General features: G+C 45.4%; 1 protein-coding gene across 3 annotated transcripts in view; it reads right to left on the bottom strand.

Moving 5' to 3' along the window:
- Nucleotides 1–11326: 11326 nt before the first annotated feature.
- Nucleotides 11327–21102, bottom strand: part of RSPH1 (radial spoke head component 1) — a 38170-nt gene continuing 28394 nt past the window's right edge. For all 3 annotated transcript variants that reach the window (XM_037831308.1, XM_037831301.1, XM_037831318.1), the window contains 3 exons: nucleotides 17066–17228; nucleotides 15412–15564; nucleotides 11327–11527 (listed from right to left, as the gene is read on the bottom strand). In XM_037831308.1, the coding sequence (XP_037687236.1) occupies nucleotides 11475–11527; nucleotides 15412–15564; nucleotides 17066–17228 (369 nt within the window). In that variant the 3' untranslated portion in view covers nucleotides 11327–11474. The remainder of the gene's footprint in view (nucleotides 11528–15411; nucleotides 15565–17065; nucleotides 17229–21102) is intronic.

Here is a 21102-nt window from a genome sequence, read left to right as displayed (position 1 = left end):
GCTCCTCCCATCATCAAATTCTGGATTGCTCCAACGTGCAAATAAATATGCAGAAATCTCCTTGCTGGTTGGAATCTGGGGCACAAGTCATCCATGGCAGATGGGGAGCATCCCTATTTCTCAGATTATCATTGGTGACAGCAAGGGATGAGGTGCAGGGGAAAGACAAGGCACTGAGGGGTCAACAGCCATGGCCCTTAACCACTGGAGTAGCTAGTGATGATATCGATTGCAGAGTCACCTGGCGGCTTCTTACAGCCTTAGAGAGCACACATGAGAGGAAAAGAGTCATTAAAAACTACGAATATGCAATTAAGAGCTAGTGTGGAGAATCAGAAGTCTTCCTTAGCAGCTTTGTAGGAATCGCTCATCTTTAGTCATGGAGTTGATGTGCCAGGACAAAGCATAGAGTCTGATTGTAAGGGGTGGAGGGCCCGAGTTGAAGTGCCGATTAAATACTCAACCCATTCAGATGTCAGATCTCCTACAAGGTAAGGGCAACGATGGGAAAGGAGTGTGATATGGCGATTACAAGGGAGACACTTAGACAGAAATTGATGAGAGGCTAAACATTTTGGGGCTGCAAATTCCCCTGAATCTCCATTGCCCAGGAGGCAGCACCCCTGTTCTCCTCCCTTCCCTTTCTCTCCCCTCCCCCAAGGAAACCAACAATCCTCTGCATAAAAGCCTGGAGAAGTTGTCTCATGACCTGATGCCAATTCTCCTTAGGACCCAGTTACCACTTCTCATCCCCTCTAGGCCCCAAAAGGAGTCAGAGACCAACAGAGCCTGGTAAGAAAGCCCCATCCTCTCTAGGAGGAGAAAGCAATGGGGAAAGAGTGGTCATGCTCCCCAGTGACATCTGTAGGAGCCTGGAAACATTGAGGGAGCGGATTATACAGCATTAGACCAATGACTGATACTGATCCAAAGTGGGGGGTTCTTTGCCCGATGAGCTCAAATGACCAAATCCTAAGAAACCAGGTTTTCAAAGAAAGAAAGAGTTTATTGCTAAGCATGAAGCAGGAGATCAGATGGTCTACTGGTCCAAAAATCTGTCACCCTGAACTGCAGTAACTCTGATAGTTTTATAGTACCAGAAGTGGGCAGGTTTTAGGATAATGAGTACAATGGCTCAAGATGATGAAGTTAGAGATGATCTAATTATTGAGCATGCCCAGGTTGATTACATGCTTAGTAACAGAACGGATGTAAGAAAATGGTGTCCTTAATATGATGTTGGGCATGATTTTTTAGTATTATGATGAGGTATAGGTCACTTATAGGTTAAAAATTTAAGCTACTGCACATGTCAGGTGGGCCAATTTTGGTTAGATCCAGCTTTGTCTAGTAAGATAGTTTAGGAACTAGGGTGGGTTAGTTCTGAGCTGACTCCAGTTCCTTCATTAATAAACATTAGGGGCTGTCTTTAGTGATCATAAGACTCTAACGTTGAAAAAGAGGACAATGGGGTACAAGTGGGGCCAGTCACAAGGTTTTTACAGTCACAAGATAAAGGCTGTATAATTATACAGGCATTATCAAGGCAGCTGGATTACAGTGCAGGAATTTCAGGTACTTCCTTCTGGCTATTCTCATATACTAGAAAGTAAGAAGGGCATCTATATAATGATTTTGTAGTCATAATTATTTGTTAAATCTTAATTTCTTGGTTCCAGGGGGTGGAATGAGGCTGATGAGGCATAGGCACCCACATCCAGGATTCCAGATTTAATATGTTGGCTCAACTACTGCTAGTGGAGTTAATAATCTTCCAAGTTGGCTAATGGAAACCTGAATAAGGAAGGTTAGAGTTAATGAGGTCAAAATGCTTTAGATCCTTAGCTGTAGGGGAACGAGGTCAAAGACTCAAGGAAATAGAAATGTAGAAATGGATCTATTATTTGCAGCTTATGCAACCACTCCCCAGTCATACCCCTTCCTCTGAGAGGCTCAGAGGACATTAGTAGAAGTGCACTGGTGAGTCCTAATGAGCTCCGTGGAGGCTGTTCCTGGAGGTGAAGTTCAGGTGTACAACAATGGATTTGAATTCCCCAATCTCAGTGGGAGAAACGGGATCCCAGAGTGCAGCAGCACGTGACCAGCAGGGATTGGGGGGGGGTGCTAAATGCCCCCAGAAGACAGGGATAGCAAGGGGCCAGCGTGTCTGACCCTCGGGATCTGTGGTGATGGCTCCGTGATCACGGAGTCCTTGCACACGGTGTAGACAGCTGCCTCGTAAGCGCTGCTGGACTTCGGTGGGAAGATCCCCAGGTCTGCCAAGGGGAAACTGCCTCCCAGCAACCAGACATGAGCCAGCTCCTTACTCCCTGCACACACCTTTCTGGATAGTTCCTTTATTAAATGTCTTTAATTGTACTATTTTGAGAGTGTCACCTGATTGCTTCTGGAATCCTGACTGAGAGGGTTAAGTCTTCATGGGCTTTTCATTTTAGTGGAGGTGATGGTCATTAGATAGGTAATTACAAAAATAAAACACGTCAGAATCTTCTCATTTGCAGAAGACAACTGGCACAAAGAAAAGTCCACCCAAAGTGAACCCCAAAACAGAAACCAACATTTCAATGTAAATAGTCGAAAATGGGGCTTGATTCAGACTTTATATTGATAAACTAATAATCGTGAGCATAGGTTAATTCCTCGTTTTTAACAAAAGTATGCAAAGTTGCAACTAAGATCAAATTCTTAGAATAAATAAAAAAACAAATCAGGCAGTGAGGTTATTGCCATTTCTCTGACAAAGCTTGATAAGAACATCCTACAACAACTTGGATTTCATGTTTGACTTACAAAACATGTTCATCAGGCGGGTCACTTTCACAAAAATATTCATCACTTCCTCAATTTTCCCCAAGGACTTTTCTTAATCCTTAGGATTAAACTATTAAGTTTTGAAGGTCTTATCATGCCTTGGGTTTGTTGACTGATCCTGGAAGTCATGTCCCAGTAGAGCAATCACATTGGCTTGCTTCAGGAGGTAGCTGCAGGGTTCATGTTATAACTATTTGTTGCCTCTTGGTCTGCCTAGTCAACAAAAGATCCTCTTTAATATCTAAGATGGAAGTTTAGTCAACAGTGAGGGACACTGGATAGCCTTCTACCGTTTCCTTTCTGCACTCTCCACCCCTCACAAATGTTGATATAAGCAGTGTATTATCAACATGATACAGGGGAAATTTCCTCTTAAGTAAAGAATTTCCATCTCATGCATGCCATTTACAGATGTGTGGATTCAGGAGGAACACAACTGAGTAGAAGAAGTGGTAGCTGAAATAATATGACATTTAGGCATTGACCACATCTTGCAGTAAGGAATGAACGAGCTGTGGGTCTCTTGTCAGATTCTCCCTCCTCCATCACCACTTTTGGCCTCCATTTTTTTAATCATATTTTTTATTGTAGAATAGAACTGATAACTTTCCAAGTGTGATTTAGCAAATAGTTAGAGAGCAAATTTCAAAGAATGCTATGGGTTACAGTTTCACAGTTTCAGTTATTTCCTTATTGTGAAATATAACATATATACAAAAAGGTGATAACTTTCAAATTACAATTTAACAAGTAGCTATAGAGTGAATTTCAAAGAATGCTCTGGGCTACAGGTCCCCCATTTCCATTCTTTCCTTCTAGCTATTCTAATACCCTAGCAACTGAGAAAAATTATATTCTCAGTATTCATAATCCTTTGTTAAATTCCATCTTATCTGTTGCTATATTTTAAATATATGATACTATTTTCTTATTTAAGATGTAGAATTATACATCTGCTTTGTTCTTGAAATTATGCTAATTGCTAGGAATACACAAACAAATAAGACACAGTTCCTACAAACATGGAGTATACAGTTGTGATGGTTTGAAGCTGTAACGTGCCCTAGAAAATATCATGTTCTTTTAATCCGTTCCTGTGAGTGTAGACCTATTATGGGTAGGACCCTCTGATTAGGTTATTTCAATTGAGATGGGACCCACCTTAATCCTCTTACTGGGGTCCTTTATAAGAAAATAAAAGACAGAAAAAGAAAAGAAAAAGCCCTCAGAGAAGCTAAGAGAAACAGAAGCTAAGAGAGTGAAACACGCAGAAGCTGAGAGAGGAGCTACTGAAGCCAGAAGCTGAAAGCAACAAAACCCGGGAGAGAAGGCCCAGCAGATGTCGCCATGTGCCTTGCCGTGTGGCAGAGGACCTGAGGATGCCAGAAGTCTGTCTTCGGAGAAGGGATCAACTTATTGACGCCTTAATTTGGACATTTTCATGGCCTCAGAACAGTTAACTTATAAGCTAATAAATCCCCATTGTTGAAATCCAGCCCATTTCTGGTATATTGCATGTCATCAGCCTTAGCAAACCAAAACAATAATCTAGATTCAGTACAAAATTTCATCATACACACTCAAAAAAAGGATTAATTTCATTTCCCTCCTTCTTCACAGTTTATCAATCTAAAGAAATTTCCAGTTGGTCATTTCAGCTTGATTTTCAGTGAGCACAGTTTCTGAAGAAAAAGAAACTTTGCATATGACTAAAAGTAAGGAGAGCCTACCCAGAAAACAAAGTGTTTAGGTGCTGAGGCTTATTGACCTGATCAGTGATGCACTATATACCCAGACTTAACCAGAGCAGTGGAGTTCTTTGACTTCGGTGGGAAAGTATCTGGGCCGCCAAGATAAACTTGCTTCAGTCCTGTGCAATATGTTTTTCTAAGCATTAGAGTCAAGCATAATGGCTCAGATTTTGGTCTTAGTTTCAAAACTTCCCTTTCTTGAATAGGAGACAAACCGCCATTTCAAATCTTAACCGGTTAAAATCGGTTAAGAGTGCCTGGCCCCAATGCAGAAAAAATGGTTTGCATAACAGTGATTTAACTATTTCCCCACTTTAAAAGATGGACTTCGGCCTGATGCCTGAATGCTTCTTCAATCTTTCAAGAAACTCCCGTTCTCAAATCTCAAGCTCCTAGGGTTGCAGCTGGCACTTGAAGCTGAGGGCACTCACGGAACCGGCTAGTAGCAGCAGCTGTAGGACTGTCAGGAAAAACAGTCTGAGGGGACACTTGTATTGTAATTAGACTTGCAACGATCTCTAGTTTAAGGTGTTGAATTGTAGGGCTTCTTCCTTGTCGGTGCCTCATCACCAGCAAAGCCCTGTTTTCCAAGAGGACTGAGCGTTTTGTATGTCTCTGCCTTCCCTTTGTCCATTAAACTCCAAAGTCGTTCCTTGCATGTTGTGAGCAGAGTGTCTGCGTCTCTTGGAGAATTTCTTCATGGGCTATTTTCCTCACGATATTCAGATACACTTAACTTTTTATTCTTTGCAAACATTCTCTGCCTGTTTGTTTTCCTGTCTGTAAGGTTCAGAAATTACAAGAGGTGGAAAGGATATAGTTAGCATCTGTTCCAAAAGGTCTATGCCAGAATTTCCATTACACCCCAAGAACTGGAGCCTGGAGCACCTCTTTTCTCTAAGCCAGATGCTAGCACCTTACACGCTGGAATGTCAAGTAGTAGACGTAGACAGCAAGAATGAAAGAAACTAATTGCACTTCAGTCTGTGGGTCTCCATCCATCCTCATGGCCTCTCCTTCCCCGGAACGATTGGGGATGGGGGTAGGAAATTTCTGCACTGTTGCAGTGAAGGCTTTTCCAGCAGCATAGTTAACACTTTACTCTCTTCAGATGTATAAAAACTCCATCGTAATGACTGTAAAGTACTATGACTAATGATTTGCATTTAGAAAACCCTCCAGCTCAGCCTTTTTCTCTTCATGTTTAGAGTTGGCATATGGTTCTGAGGCACTTAACTAGTGGAATCATTTCTCAAGAGCCCTGGTGACTCTAGGCACACAGGGTGGCCAAGCATAGCTGCTCCCCATGAACATGGCATTAGCCCTGTGCACTGTACATCAAGCTAGATTTCAATCAAGATTTTTTTTCTTGTTAGTAGGTTTATAAATGAATAAACAGACATTTTAATTACAAAAAAGAACCAAAAAGCTGTTGTTAGTCTAACTTTGCCAGAACCTTGTCAGTAGGTTTGTGCATGATTTGAGCTGTCCTTCACCATAACTTTAATCAGTTCTGTGAAATCCTGCATCTTTTGCAAGATTCAAAGTTTCACTTTGCATCGGTTTGTTTGATGCTTGGATTGTATTGTGGAAAATGTGACAATCAGAAAACCAGTTTCCAAAAGTATGGACTTGATGCTCAGGGACAAAAAGATGCTCACGGTAAATAGGAATGGGTGACAAATGAGAAACAAAAACTAGAGAGGACAAACAGAAAACAAATAAGTGAATGATAAACCCAATCCAATCATATGAATAATTATATTAATTGTTAATGAACTAAACACTCCAATTAAAAGGCACTGATTTTTAGAATGGATAAGATAACAAGGTACAATTACATGCTGGCTACAGGAAATGCACTTTAACTATTAAGACACAGATAGGTTGAAAGTAAATGGATGGAAAATGACATACCATGCAAACATAAAGTACAGGAAGGCTAGATAGCCATATTAATATCAAATATAATAAACCTGAGGCAAAGTGGATGAGCAGAGATAAAGAGGATTATGTCACAATGGAGATAAAAGGATCAGCACATTAGGAAGTACCACAATCCTAAAAGTATATGTGTCTACAAAAAAGCTGCAAAATACATGAAGCAAAAACTGGTAAAATTAAGAGAAGAAAAGACAAATCCACAATAAATAGTACAGATAAATAGCTTAATAGAACAGAATAAAGCATCCAGAAATAGACCCACACATATACAGAAAACTAATTTACAACAAAGATACAAGAGCAACAGGGAAATGCCAAAGCAGTTCACTGGGGAAAAGGAAAGTCTTGTTAACAACCTGGGGGTAAAGATATCTCATATGACACACAGGGAAATACCCATAAAAAACAATTAATTAATCAAAATTTTAAAATTATCATCCGGGGATACTATCAAGAAAACAAATAGCTAAGCCCAGATGGGAAGAAAACATATATCTGATGAAGGACTTATATCCAGAATATATAAAGAACTTCTGCAATTCAAGAAATAAAAAGACAAATAACCCAGTTAAAAACAGGAAACATATTTGAACTGACATTTCACAAATGAAGATATACAAATATCCAATGAGCACCTGATAAAAATGCCTAATATCAGCTAAAAAGTCCATTATGGGGACAACTGAAGACATTTGAATATGGAGTATGGATTAGTGTGGATTTGCGAAATTATATTATATTAAATTATATCAATGTAAAATTTCCTGATTTTGGAGTCGAGAGGTCACTCTGGTGGACATTCTTATGCACATAACACATAGATAACACATCTTAGTTTTTAATGTATTGGAACAGTTAGAAGTAAATACCTGAAACTACCAAACTCCAACCCAGCAGTCTGGACTCCTGAAGACAATTATATAATAATGTAGATTACAAGGGGTGACAGTGTGATTGTGAAGACCTTGTGGATCACACCCCCTTTATCTAGTGTATGGATGAGTAGAAAAATGGGGATAAAAACTAAAGGACAAATGGGGTGGGATGGGGGGATGATTTGGGTGTTCTTTTTTTCACTTTTATTTTTTATTCTTGTTCTGGTTCTTTCTGATGTAAGGAAAATGTTCAGAGAGAGATTGTGGTGATGAACGCGTAACTATGTTATCATACTGTGGACAGTGATACCATACAGTGATACCATGGATGATTGTATGGTGTGTGAATGTATTTCAATAAAACTGAATTTAATAAAAATAAATAAAAATAAATAAAAAAAATTTCCTGATTTTGATAATTACACTGTAATTATGGAAGAGAATTCCTTGCTTTTGCAAAACATACACTGAAACACTTGGGCATATTTTTACCCTCAAATGGTTCTGAAAAAAAAAAACATAGCATGGAGAATATAGAGAGTAGAGAGAGAAAGAATGATAAGGCAATCGGGGCAAGATACCAATAATTGCTGAGTCTGGGAGTGGAGGGTAAGAGTTATATGGGCGTTCCTTACACTATTTTTGTAACTTTTCTGTAAGTTTGAAACTGTATCAAAATAAAGAGTTCCAACAAAGGTACCCAGTGTTCTTTTTTACTTCAATTGCTCTTTTTCACTTTAATTATTATTCTTATTATTTTTGTGTGTGTGCTAATGAAGGTGTCAGGGATTGATTTAGGTGATGAATGTACAACTATGTAATCGTACTGTGAACAATCAAATGTACATTTGTTTTGTATGACTGCGTGGTATGTGAATATATCTCAATAAAATGAAGATTAAAAAAAAAAGAGATAATTGTTGAAAACCTGAATAAATGAATTAAAAATTAACAAAATAAAATAAAATAAAATAAAATAAAGAGTTCCAAAACCCTCAAAAATATTGTTTAAAAAAAAAGGTGAGAAAGTTTTCAAAGACTAATGGGATATTTCCAAAAAGGCAAGAAGCTCAAATGAGGAAGCTACCACTGGACAAAGGTGTGTCAGAATGAGCTTTATAAAGACTGAGGATCATAGTGGATTGAAATACGTTGAATCAATGAAAACCCATAAGGCCATGATGTCATCCAAAAAAGAGAGATCTAGAAGAAACTAATTTTCTACCATTTGAAGCATCTATTAAACCAGTGTCTACTTTTTAAAATTGATAATTCAAGGGAAGGAATTAAGCTTTTGTCCTGTCTTTCCAAGAGGAAGTGTTTTCCATGGGAACCAAATAAAGAATGACAGAATTAGAGAAACATCATTTCCCAAACCATAGCTGTAGTAGGTTGAGTGGTGGTTCCAAAGATATCAGGTCCTAAACACTGGCACCTGTAAATGTGACTTTATTTGGAAAAAAAGGGTCTTTGAAGATGTGATTAAATAAAGGTTATTGAGATGAAGAGATGATCCCAGATTGTCCAAATAGGCTGTAAATCCAGTCATGAGTATCCTTCTGAGTGAGAGGCAGGAGGAGGGTGGAGCCATGTGGAAGGAATCTCGCAGCCACCAGAAGCTTCAGGAGGAGAGCCGCTAACCGTTTCAGAGCCTCCAGAGGGCACAGCGACCCGACACCCTGCTCGGGCACTCCTGGCCCCAGAACAGTGAGAGAACCGGGTTCTGTTGTTTTCAACCTCCCGGTCTGTGGTCAGTCGTTAAGGTACCCCAGGTCATTAGTACAATCATGAAACTGATTCAGACAAGGATTATCTCCTGGTCTTGAGACTGTTTGATAAATGGCTGATGGGGAACTGGACACTGATGGTGCCAAAGCAACCCGGTTCACACTGCTCTCCAACCACAGCCTGACACACGCACACCCAGGGGCTCCTGCTAACAGCGGGTCAACCAGACAGCCTGCGCTTTTTGAGGCAATGAAATAGGAAGTACATAACACCACAAATGGTGGATTCTAGCTAAAACATTTTCCTCGAATCTATGAAACCTTTAGAGATAACTTCAAGTTTATAAGACATCTGGGGAATACAGGAACAATACAGAACCCTGACAAATCCAGAAGGTGAGATGTTCTCTGGGCTCTACAGACTCAGTCCCATGAAAACCAGTGTATGTAAAGGGGACTTTACTAAAATAAAGAATCTGAAGGGCAGAGGGGTCTACCATGGAGATAAACCCGTAAGTTTCAGAGCCCCCCACTTGCCCCTTCTGAGCCTGCTAGTGTGTTCACACGATCACGTGTTTTTGTATGTATTGCAAAAGCGCAGTATTTTAACCTTGAGCATGTAAGTCCTCTGTCTCTCCTCTCTTGTTCAGCCACCTGTCGCCCTGTGTTGGGTGGCATTAGATCACTCGTGAGCATTTCCAGAATCTGTGTAAGGGAGCAATTGAGTAAGTTGACTTAGGCATCGATTTAGTTGTTTGGGTTTGGTAGAATACATTTGTGTGCTTTGCAGTAACTTCTGTGTATAGTTTAGTTGCTGCTAGCTGTTGTAGAGTAGGAATGGCTTCCAGAAATGCTCCCACCACCCGTTTTGCTAACTTACCCGGTGTTGTGGCATATAGAGGCAGGGTCAAAGATCGAATTGCAACTGAACTTGTCCTGCAGCATGGATCAGAAACGAAGTCTGAAGTGAACAGAGCTAGAAGCTCATCTTTGGAAAATGAGTCCCTTCATCAGATGTATAAAATTGTAAGAAAGGTTACTCACTGATGCCTAATCAAAATACATTCTCTCCTGCCAGGAACATAGTGATGCAGCAGAAATAGAATTTATCAGATCGCCCATCCGCAGGACACAGTTTTATAGAAGTTTTGTGAACATCAAGTATGTCCATGTGTGAAGACAACTTTTATTCCTCACAGCTCTCAAACATTCATAAACCACACTAAAGGAACAACTGTCCTTATCTCACTAATCTCCCCATAGAATCTATTACACAATTATTGTCATATGAAGGGGGAATCAAAGAGCATGCTGGCAAAAATAATTGCTAGCTCTGTTAGGCAACTAATAATATCATTAGTTTTGTAGATGATGTGTGGTTGGTGGGTTTGTCAACTTTTTAAAGTTTGTAAATTTTTTTACATTTCTAAATAGGAATTTGCTTACGTCTAATTTTTTCATGATGCTATACGTTTTTTTCTTAAAGGGGCCTGGATATCGCACTGATAATGTTCTATTGTTCTTAGAGACCCATGCTTAATGACCTAACGATCAGTGGCAAAGCATGAGCTTGCGTTGGGCAACCCCAGTATACAGGACGTTTTGGGGGTGAACTGAGGGCACTTGCCCCTTGAGTAGCTCTGGGGACCGGAGAAGATGGGTGCATTGGAGCAGGGCAGGATGGGACGCAGGGACTCCCGGGGAGGTCGTGAGGTAACGGGGGAAGGGAAAGGAGGGGCCTGGTAAGAGCCAACACCAGAGAAATTAGAACGCGGTCCAGATGCCAACCTCCAGCCCTCTAAGGAACCTGAGAAGTGAGGACCACAGGTGGTGGCCTTGCCCCCCGCCCCTCTGTGGGGGACCCCCCACCTCAGACCCGCCAAGTGGACACGCTCTAACAGGGTGTGGCCCGTTCCACCACCTTCCAGGGGGGCAGTGGGAACTCCACTGGAGCCTCAGGTACATTTATTACTTTTACTACATTGTATTTATGAGAGTCACACACAATAATTCTCATTTTCTAGTTATTTTCCTGGCTTTCTTGAGGGAAACTTGAGAGAGGACTCTTCATACATAATTTTTCTATCACCTTGGCCAGAAGTCTACTTACATTAGAGTTTTGACAGTTTTCTTTATCACTAAAAAAAAAAATGTAAAATAACCTACTTTCAGTTTAAAGAATTTGAAGAAGAGGTTATTTCATGAACAAAGGATAATGAAATGATTTATTTGCAATTGTCAACAAATTTAACAAACAACTAAGAAAGGATTAACAACTAATAAGTATTAACTACTTCAACTAGCAGAAGCATTCTGAGGAGACAATTCTTCTGGCTCGCTTCACCTTACTCTGGCATATCTGATTGTCTAGTTTCTTCTTCTTCAAAACTAACATTTCCTGTGAAGAAAAGGGAAATATGAGTATACTTCAAATTATCTTTTTTCTACTTTGAAATTCTTTGATAGCTAACCGATTTTTTTTTTGCAATAGACAGTATTATAAATATTAAGCATCTATCAGGCAAAATGGAATGTTACACTTTATCTTATACAGACTTTTATGGTTTTCCTTTTAGTACTAGTAATGAAGCAAAAAACACATAAACACATACATTCAAAGTAAATGTTAAGAAGAGAATATTCATGTGAGAATGAGTCAATAATTATCTCACACCTGCATACAACGTCCAAACACAACCAGCTTTCTGGATGAAATAGGTCATTGTTTGGCTCCTGTATGAAAAAGGCAAGCAGGTGATGTTCTCACAAACATTGAGGACTGGTGGTTTGATGTGCTGAGCCCTCTATCACAGGACTTGCCCTTATGAAGCTTGTTACTGTAAAGGAGAGGCTAAACCTGCTAATAATTGTGCCTAAGAGTCTCCCCCTGAGTGCCTCTTTGTTGCTCAGATGTGGCCCTCTCTCTCCAGCTAGGCCACCTCGGCAGGTGAACTCACTGCCCTCCCCCCTATGGGGGACTTGACTCCCAGGGGTGTAAATCTCTCTGGCAACACAGGATATGACTCCCGGGGATGGATCTGGACCTGGCATCATGGGATTGAGAACATCTTCTTGTCCAAAAGGAGGATGTGAAATGAAACAAAATAAAGTTTCAGTGGCTGAGAGATTCCAAATGGAGTCGAGAGGCCACTCTGGTGGGCATTCTTATGTACTATATAGATAACACTTTTTAGGTTTTAGTGCAGTGAAATAGCCATACATAAATACTTGAAACCATCAAACCCCAACCCAGTAGCCTTGACTCTTGAAGACGATTGTATAACAATGTAGCTTACAAGGGGTGACAGTGTGATTGTGAAAACCTTGTGGATTGCACTCCCTTTATCCAGTGTGTAGATGAAAGAGTAGAAAAATAGGGACAAAAATTAAATGAAAAATACAGTGGGATGGGGGGATGATATGGGTGTTCTTTTTTACTTCTATTTTTTATTCTTCTTATTCTTTCTGATATAAGGAAAATGTTCAAAAATAGATTGGGGTGATGAATTCATAGCTATATGATTGTACTGTGAACAGTTGATTGTATGATATAGATGATTGTATGGTATGTGAATATATTTCAATAAAACTGAGTTTAATTAAAAAAAAGGTCACAGATAAGTGACTGCAAATGGTCACAAGGATCTTTTGTGGGTGTCAGAAATGTTCTAAAATTAGATTGTGGTGATGATTGCACAACTGTAAATTTACTAAATATCACTGAATTGTATACCTAAAATGAGTGACTTTTATGGTATGTAAATTTCACCTCAATAAAGATGTTAGAAAGAAAAAAAAAAGGCAAGCAGGAATTTGCTACATTCTTAGAAGATACTAGAGTTAAATGTTTCAGGATATCTGTAATTATTTTTTATTACATAAAGTCTGTAACTCTCACTGGTAGGGTGACCCTCAGACCTAACATGGAAATCATGACAAATAAATCCTGAGTTTTGATTATGTCGATAAAAGGCTTGCCCACAAAGCCCACTTTTTAAAAGTTAATTCATGTAAGGCAGGGTTTGGCATCTCCGTGCGGCTGACACGTGGGGCCAGTTAACCCTTTGGTCTCAGGCTGTCCTGGGCATTGCGGGGGGGTCTGCAGCATCCTCGGCCTCTCCCAACCCCGCCCTGAGGCTCAGACATTGCTGGATGTCCCCTGAGGGGCCACGTCCCGTGTTCAGCTGCCACTCCTCCAGGCCGAGGCCAGCGGGTCCTGCCCTCTGCCCTCTCGCTGTTGCCTGCGCCTGCCTCCTCCTCCTCCTGCTCCCACACCAGTTTCTGGCAGGTGAAGCCCCCTCCCAGGGCAGCCCTTGCCTCCTGCCTCGCCGACTCGGTGTACCCAGCCTCCCCATCCCCCAGGAGCTCCGAGGGCAAGCCTGGTCCTGCGGTGGCACCCACCCCCCTGCACCTGGGGCCAAGTCCAAACCCCCCAGGAAGGAACCCAGCTGGCGGTGCTTGGGGTCACCCCTTCCCTGCTCCCCACCCTCTGCTCTCAGCTGGGAATTCCCCTCCTGGTTTCATCCATTCCTTGCCCATCTCACCCCTCTCCCCTCACCTTGAGTTACCCCCTCGTAGAAACTGTGGAAGATTGAGTTTTGTACCCCAGAGAAAAAAACAGGTCCTTAACCTTAATCCAGTCCTGTGGGTGGGAACCACTGTAGTTAGGACCTTTTGAAGATGCTATTTTTAGTTGAGGTGTGGCCAAGGAACCCCAAGATTGCAGTAGAGCAATGCTTCCCCAAGGAGGCACGAGGAAGCACGCCTTCCAGCCTCTGAAACCGTGAGCCAGTGAATTCCTGTAGTGAAGTCAGCCCACCATGCCACATTTGTCTTACGGGCCCGGAAACTGAGACGGCAGCGTTTCCTGATCCGTCCCCACTGAGTCAAGCTCCCCTCCTGGATGCACCCCTAAAATATGTGTAAAATCGTGGAGGTCCCTGCTCACGGCCCCATCAGGCCCTTGAGGTCCACTCCCAGGGGACCCAGCACACGGCCCCTAGAAGGTGCTCGGAGTCTCCGGGGAGATCACCAGAGGCCAGGACGGTGATTCACCAGCCTCCTGCGGGCATGTACCGAAGACGGTTAGTACGACCCACGCGAGGCAGAGGAGGGGAGCAGAGGGCGGAGAGGCCACGCAGCCACTGCCTCGCAGAGCCAGAGCCCCCACCCCGCAACCACCACACCGCACCGCCGAGGGGCCTGTGTGCTGAGGGTGAGCACTGCTGGAGACAGTCTCCATCCGTGTGTGTCTAAAGCACTTACACAGGCAACCGTTTACATGGTTTCAACATCCTGGGTAATCCTTTCAGAAGACGGGGAGGTCTGTTTGCTCTTAATTTATAACCAAGACAAGTGAAATCGAACGAGACACCAGGCATGGTAGGCACCCACCCAGGGACCACCCACCCAGGGTCCACCCACCCAGGGCCACCTGCCCAGGGGCCACCTACCCAGGAACTGCCTACCCAAAGACCACCCACCCAAAGACCACCCACCCAGAGACCACCTACCCAGGGGCCACCCACCCAGGGACCACCCACCCAGGAACTGCCTACCCAAAGACCACCCACCCAGGGACCACCCACCCAGGGACCACCTGGCCTAGGGACCATCTGGCTTAGGGACCACCTAGCTCAGGGACCACCTACCCACCCAGCTGGAGTGGGAGCAGATGGACTCACACCCCAGCCTGTTCCCAGACCACCCTTCCCCTCCCGACCATGGTAGCAGCTTCCAATCAGATAAGATCCTGAGTTAAAAGAGGGGAGCCCTCCCTCTCAGCCCTCCCTCCCAGCCCTGCACCTGAGCCCTACTTCGAGATCTCCGGCAGAGACCTTTAAAGACCTGAGCAGACCTGAGGGCCAATCCCGGCTCCGTGGCCCACGGGGAAGCTTCTAGGTTAATGGCACACTGGAACCCCCTTCTTTTAAAAGAGCCAGTTCCTGACCCCGTCGGCCCTTAACCGCACCGCTGTGCCTTGGCCACGGCAAAACAATGTAAGAAAATAAAGCAAAGCGCTGATCTCTCTGGGGCCTCCTCAGCCCCAGGCCTGGTCTCTGGGTAAAATGGAGACTGAAGAGCCCTGGGGTGTCGGAGGACACACAGCTTCAGCCCAGGGCTGCCGCGCAGGCAGAGGGGCGGGGGTCCTTAGAGGGAGTCACGTGAGAGCCCGCGGGGGTCCCACAAAACCCTGCATCCCGGGTCCCGCCCCGGGCTCTGCCTCGCAGGGGGTCTCGCCCCGCACCGCGAGGCCCCACCAGCCAGGCGCAGGGTCCTCACCCCGGTCCACGTTGTCGTAGCGGAAGTCCTCCCGGCCGAACTCGCGGCCCTCATCCCTGGCGAGGTCACCCTCCTCGTCCCCGGGCTTCAGCTCGTTCTCGCCCTCCCAGACGTCCGCCGGGGCCGGGGCCTCCTCCACGGACTCATCCCCTCCTGGGATGAACAGAGACGGACAGGCTGAGAAGACAGAGTCACGCGCCCCTTGCCTGCCCGGCTCACCCTGTCCCTCCTCCCGGGAGCAGCGTGCCTGTCCCTCGGGGGCCACCCCGCCCCGCTTCCAGTCCACCCAGCTCCGGCCAGCTCCGCCCGCAGGGCCCCCGTCCCCTGCTGCAGCGATTGGCTCCGGGAGGACAGCTGACCCGAGTAGATCTGTCAAATCTATTTCCCAGGGGTTTTGGTGAAAACCGAAAAAGAAGGTGTGTCAGTTTGAATATATTGTGTCCCCCAAACACCATTATCTTTGATGTAGTCTTGTGGGGCAGACGTTTTGGTGCTGATTAGATTTGCTTGGAATGTGCCCCACCCAGCTGTGGGTGATGACTCTGATGAGATGTTCCCATGGAGGCATGGCCCCACCCGTTCAGGGTGGGCCTTGATCAGTGGAGCCATATAAATGAGCTGACTCAAAGAGAAGGAACTCAGTGCAGCTGTGAGTGACGTTTTGCAGAGGAGCAAGCTTGCTAGAGAGGAATGTCCTGGGAGAAAGCCATTTTGAAACCAGAACTTTGGAGCAGACGCCAGCCACGTGCCTTCCCAGCTAACAGGTTTTCCAGACACCATTGGCCATCCTCCAGTGCAGGTACCCAATTACTGATGGACACTTCATGGCCTTAAGACTGTAAGTGTGTAGCCAAATAAACCCCCTTTTTATAAAAGCCAACCCATCTTTGGCGTTTTGCATTCCGCAGCATTAGCAAACTACAACAGAGGGGTTCTCTGTCCCCTGGGATTGAGAGTGGACGGGATGACAATTTGGTAAAGCGATGGCCGTGAGTCTCCAAAGGAAGAGGTGCCTGCAGGTGGGACCGACTCAGAGGAGGGCAGAGGCCAGAGACGAGCAAAACCTCCCCCGAGGCCACGCAGCCCTCCTGGTGCACCGGGTTATAGCAGCCAGTGAAGGACCCTTGGTGTCACTATCATTTCACCAAGGCCCACCAAGTTGGCGCCCCCTCGCTTGCAGTCGGAAGACTCCCTCCCCGCATGGCCTCCTTCCACATCCCAAGGCGCCCCAAGGACATCCCAGGAAGGACACCGTGGAGGTCACGGAGAAGCGCTACCCAGGGCCTCCTAGGAAGGACCTGCCACCTGGCTCCGCAGCCTTACCCAAGGCTGCTCTTTCCCGGGCCAGCTGGTCCCAACACTGACCGAGGCCGGCCGGGAGCCAAAGGGCTGCACTAGCTCCAGGCTCCCACGGTGCCCGGGGTGTGAGCACCCGCACCCTGGGCCAGGCCCTGTAGACATCCAGCCCCTCCTGCCCCTCCTTCCTGCTCCCCAGGAGCCGCTGTCACCCGCCGCACGCTCAGCCCAAAGGCTCGCTCGCCCTGGGAACCCCGCTACACGCTCCACACCCAGGATCTGTTCCCAGGGACCCCGACACAGGAGGGACCCCGACCCACGCGTGGCCCCGGAGCAGACCCACCACGCGCCCCATTACCCTCGGTGACCGGCGCCTCCTCAGGGCCAGACAGCATGTCTGCGGGCGGTGGCTCATCAGGCAGGGTGGGCGTCCATAGGGCCAGCTCCGTGATCTTGGAGGCTTTCCATTTTGGAATGACGGCTACCATTGTCTCCTCCTCCTCCTCTTCCTCTCCTCTTTCCTGTTTTCAGTTTAAAAATGTAAAGAATGACTGTCTGTGCAAACTCAGTCTGCTATAGTAAATGTGAGGCAAAAACAAAGACAGGCTTTACACTGTGCGAACACGTCTAAGCCACTGTTCAGGGACCCACCAGCCGCCGCTCTCCAGAGCAGGAGCTAGAAGCGAAAAAGGATCTTGAAAGACATCGGCCGAGCTGGAGCCATGACCGCTGCAGGGCATGGCTGTTCCTGAGCTCCCCTGATTGGGACGAGAGGCTCTTAGCAGGGCAGACTTACTTCCCCAGGGTCTGGGAAACCTAATGTGATAAACAAGCACTATTCCTAAAAAGGAATAAACACTCACCCAATTGTGGAGAAGAAAAGAATTTAGTCACAATCTTGCAAGAATGGCCGCCCAACCAAATGTGGGGGTTGGCGCTCAAAACAATAGACCCAGCAGTATTTATTCCCTAGGCCTAACCGCAAGTCCCTCCCCTGTTTCTCCATTGGCTGGACACTTCAGGGGTTACATTCTATTCAACAAGCCTAACTAGCCCACGCAAATTTGAAACATGCAGCCCGCCCAAATTGGAAACATTTGGAAAAAAAGCCTCCTGTGCAAACTTGGAACATTTGAAACAAGTCTCCACCCCTCTTTCCTTTGTTCTTGAACTGCAGAGCCAGTCTGAGCTAGTTTGGTAACAACTTATGAAGCTATTTAAGGAACCTCTACCCCCCTCCCTCCAGTCTCCACCTTGCAAAGACAGTGGGCGGATAAACAGGAGGACCGGCAGCAGATTATAGCTTGGCTTCTTGACCCTCTGCCATTCCCCTGAGCTGCCCCCGCCCTGTGTGAAAGCTAAACTTAATCTAATTCTCACATTTAACAGGCACCAAGCGGTTCAAACACCCAGGCCCAGCCCAGAGGCTGCATCACGGCAGGGAACACATTATACACCACAACCGCGGACCCCAGGGCATTGACCAAGCTGAATCAAACACACAGACAAACTCTGAAAACAAAAATACATGTCTCTGCTACTAAGATCCACTTGGTATTTTCTACTCCATTTTATTTTTTTAAGTGTTTCTCACACTCCACTGAATTGATTTTACAACCCCCCATGGGCTGCTGCACGCACTTTGAAAAACACTGCTATTGAGCAGGGTCAGCAAAATTTTTCTGTAAAGGGCCAAAAAGTAACAATTTAGGCTTGGTGGGAGTCTATGTGGCAACTATTAACTGTGTCCTTGTAGCATGAAAACAGCCATAAACAATAAGTACGTGAAGGAGTGTGGCTGTGTTTGTTTTGTAAAACAAAGTTTTACAAAAGCAGGTGGCAGGTCGGGTTTGGCCCACTGGCTACAGTTTGACGATGGCCTTGCTCTAGAGAGAACACCTTCCCCTTACTGGGGTGAAAGAGAAGATACAGGCTTTTCTATTTCACCAGGGTCCTGACCATCACCCAAAGCAAGATGGGTAGTCTGATCCGAAGGCTCTGAAGTTGTGTGAGGTTCTGTCTGGATAAGAACAGTATTTGGGGCATACGTCAATATTCAGATGTTGGTATTTTTTTCTACTTTATTTCCATCACTGTGAAATACTAACTTCTAATGTAACTTTTGCTGAACACTTTACTAAGATGTGTTTTACTTTTTACCACTCCACAAATTAAAATGACTGCTCAGTCACCCGTAAGTCTTTAGGGCTAGATCTGTCACTGGTGGTGGCAGTGGGATAAACTCAGCCACGTTCCTTCAGGGGACACAGCAGGTGTCCAGCCCCACAGAGAGCCTAGCGAAGGCACTAAGTACTTCACTGTCACAGTCTAACAATAAAACCAATTAAAAATTTTTTTAATTTCAGCTGTGGGTGTGTAGGTGGTTACATGCATAAATATAAATGCAATTGGCTGATGAAGCACATGGCAAGATGATATGTCGAACTGGTTACATGTTTGTTAGATGTCCATGGCTAATGGGGACCCCCAAACGCAGACTAGAGCATCCGGGATCCACGAAGAGAAGTGGGGCCTCACTTTTAGAACCAAAATCAAACATTGTGGCCATTTCTTTTATGGTGAGCTAGGAAATGGCCCCCAGTCAGTAATTCGTTTTAGCAGACGAAGGGGCTGGGAGGCGAAGAGGGAGGGTCTGTGTGAGGTCGTGGAAGGCCCTGGGGCAGCAGAGGTGGACAATTACTCCGTAGGTCACAGGACGGCAGCCATTTGGGGGACAAAGTGGCAAAGGACAGAGTGACATGTGGGAGGTGGGGGAGGCCACAGCAGCCGGGAGAGCCTGCCCTGGGGCGACTCAGGAGGCAGAAGCCCTGAGTCTGAGAGGCAAAGAATTAAAGATTCTTTTCAATATTGGAATCCGAGAGACTTCGGAAATAAAAATGAGAGAGTTGGGTTAAAAAAATTGTGGGTGCAGGGTGAGGGTGGAGCCGTGGAGTAAGGACTTGGCCTTGTGAGAATCAGATTAAGTTTAGCTTTCACACAGGGTGGAAGCAGCTCAGGGGAATGGCAGAGGGTCAAGAAGCCAAGCTAGAATCGGTGGCCGGTCCTCCTGTCTACCCGCCCACTGTCTTTGCAAGGTGGAGACTGGAGGGGGGGAAGGCTCCTTAAACAGCTTCATAAGTTGTTACCAAACTAGCTCAGACTGGCTCTGCAGTTCAAGAACAAAGGAAAGAGGGGTGGAGACTTGTTTCAAATGTTCCAAGTTTGCACAGGAGACTTTTCTTTCAAATGTTTCCAATTTGGGCGGGCTGCATGTTTCAAATTTGTGCAGGCTAGTTAGGCTTGTCGAATAGAATGTAACCTCTGGAGTATCCAGCCAATGGAGAAACAGGGGAGGGACTTGCGGTTAGGTGTAGGAAATAAATACTGCTGGGTCTATTGTTCTGGGCGCCAACCCCCACATCTTGGTTGGGCCCATTCTTGCAAGATCGTGACTAAATTCTTTTCTTCTCCACAATCGGGTGAGCGTTTATTCCTTTTTAGGAATAGTGCTTGTTTCTCACAATTTCTTGGGGGCTAGTCCGGGATCCGAAGCATCGGGGAGGACCCCCGGGATGGAAGAAGGGACGGCGTGCCCCGCCGTTTGAGTGGTCTCAGACTCTGTCGTTGGGGGCCCACCTCTGACTGCTGGTGAGACCCATGATCAGATGCTTAGGTCTGCCGATTGTGGACAAGAAAAAGGGAAAGAAAAACGTGCCTTGCAGCCACCAGGTAACTCTGTGCACAGATCAAGGTAAGAAAAAAGGACTATTAAGTATTATACCTTGGTGGTGGGGACATTCTGATGAGTCTGAGGCTGATCCTAAGGGAAAGACACCCAGACAAGACTCAGAATGGGGAATAGAGTCAGTTGGCCGGCCAGGGGGAAAAAAAAGGGAAAGGGGTACCTGTAGGGTCCCCCAGGAACATTCCTCTGGATAGTCCACTGGGGAGGATGTTGAAACATTGGGCCGAAAGTGATTGGACCAAGGGAAAGGATATAAATAAATATTATTGTTATGTTTGGACAAGAGAAAGCATTTTGCCGCCTGATGTATTCTGGCCAAAATACGGGACAGATGAGGAATGGCTTTGTGCAGACCTCATGCATTATGTTAATAAAAAGAAAACTTTTCCAAGGAAAAATCTGACTATGCCATGTGCTGGCTGCAGGGAAAAGAAACCAGTTTTTATACCACAAAAGACTGAATCTTTAGAAATGAAAACCTGGAATCCTTTGTTAAGCTTTCCCCGCCTTGTGTTTCCCCTCCCCCATTGGGGCAGGAACCATTAAGCCCTGAAGATTCAATGGAACCAAACCCCGCCCCTGGGCAATGGGAGGGGCAGTCGGAGAGCCAATCGGTGCCGACTGCTCCACCAGTTACAACCCACCCCCAG

This window comes from Choloepus didactylus, chromosome 1, assembly GCF_015220235.1.
Source record: "Choloepus didactylus isolate mChoDid1 chromosome 1, mChoDid1.pri, whole genome shotgun sequence".
Taxonomy (NCBI): Eukaryota; Metazoa; Chordata; class Mammalia; order Pilosa; family Megalonychidae; genus Choloepus; species Choloepus didactylus.
The sequence above is the reverse complement of the archived record's forward strand: the minus strand, read 5'-3'. Positions and strand labels throughout refer to the sequence as shown.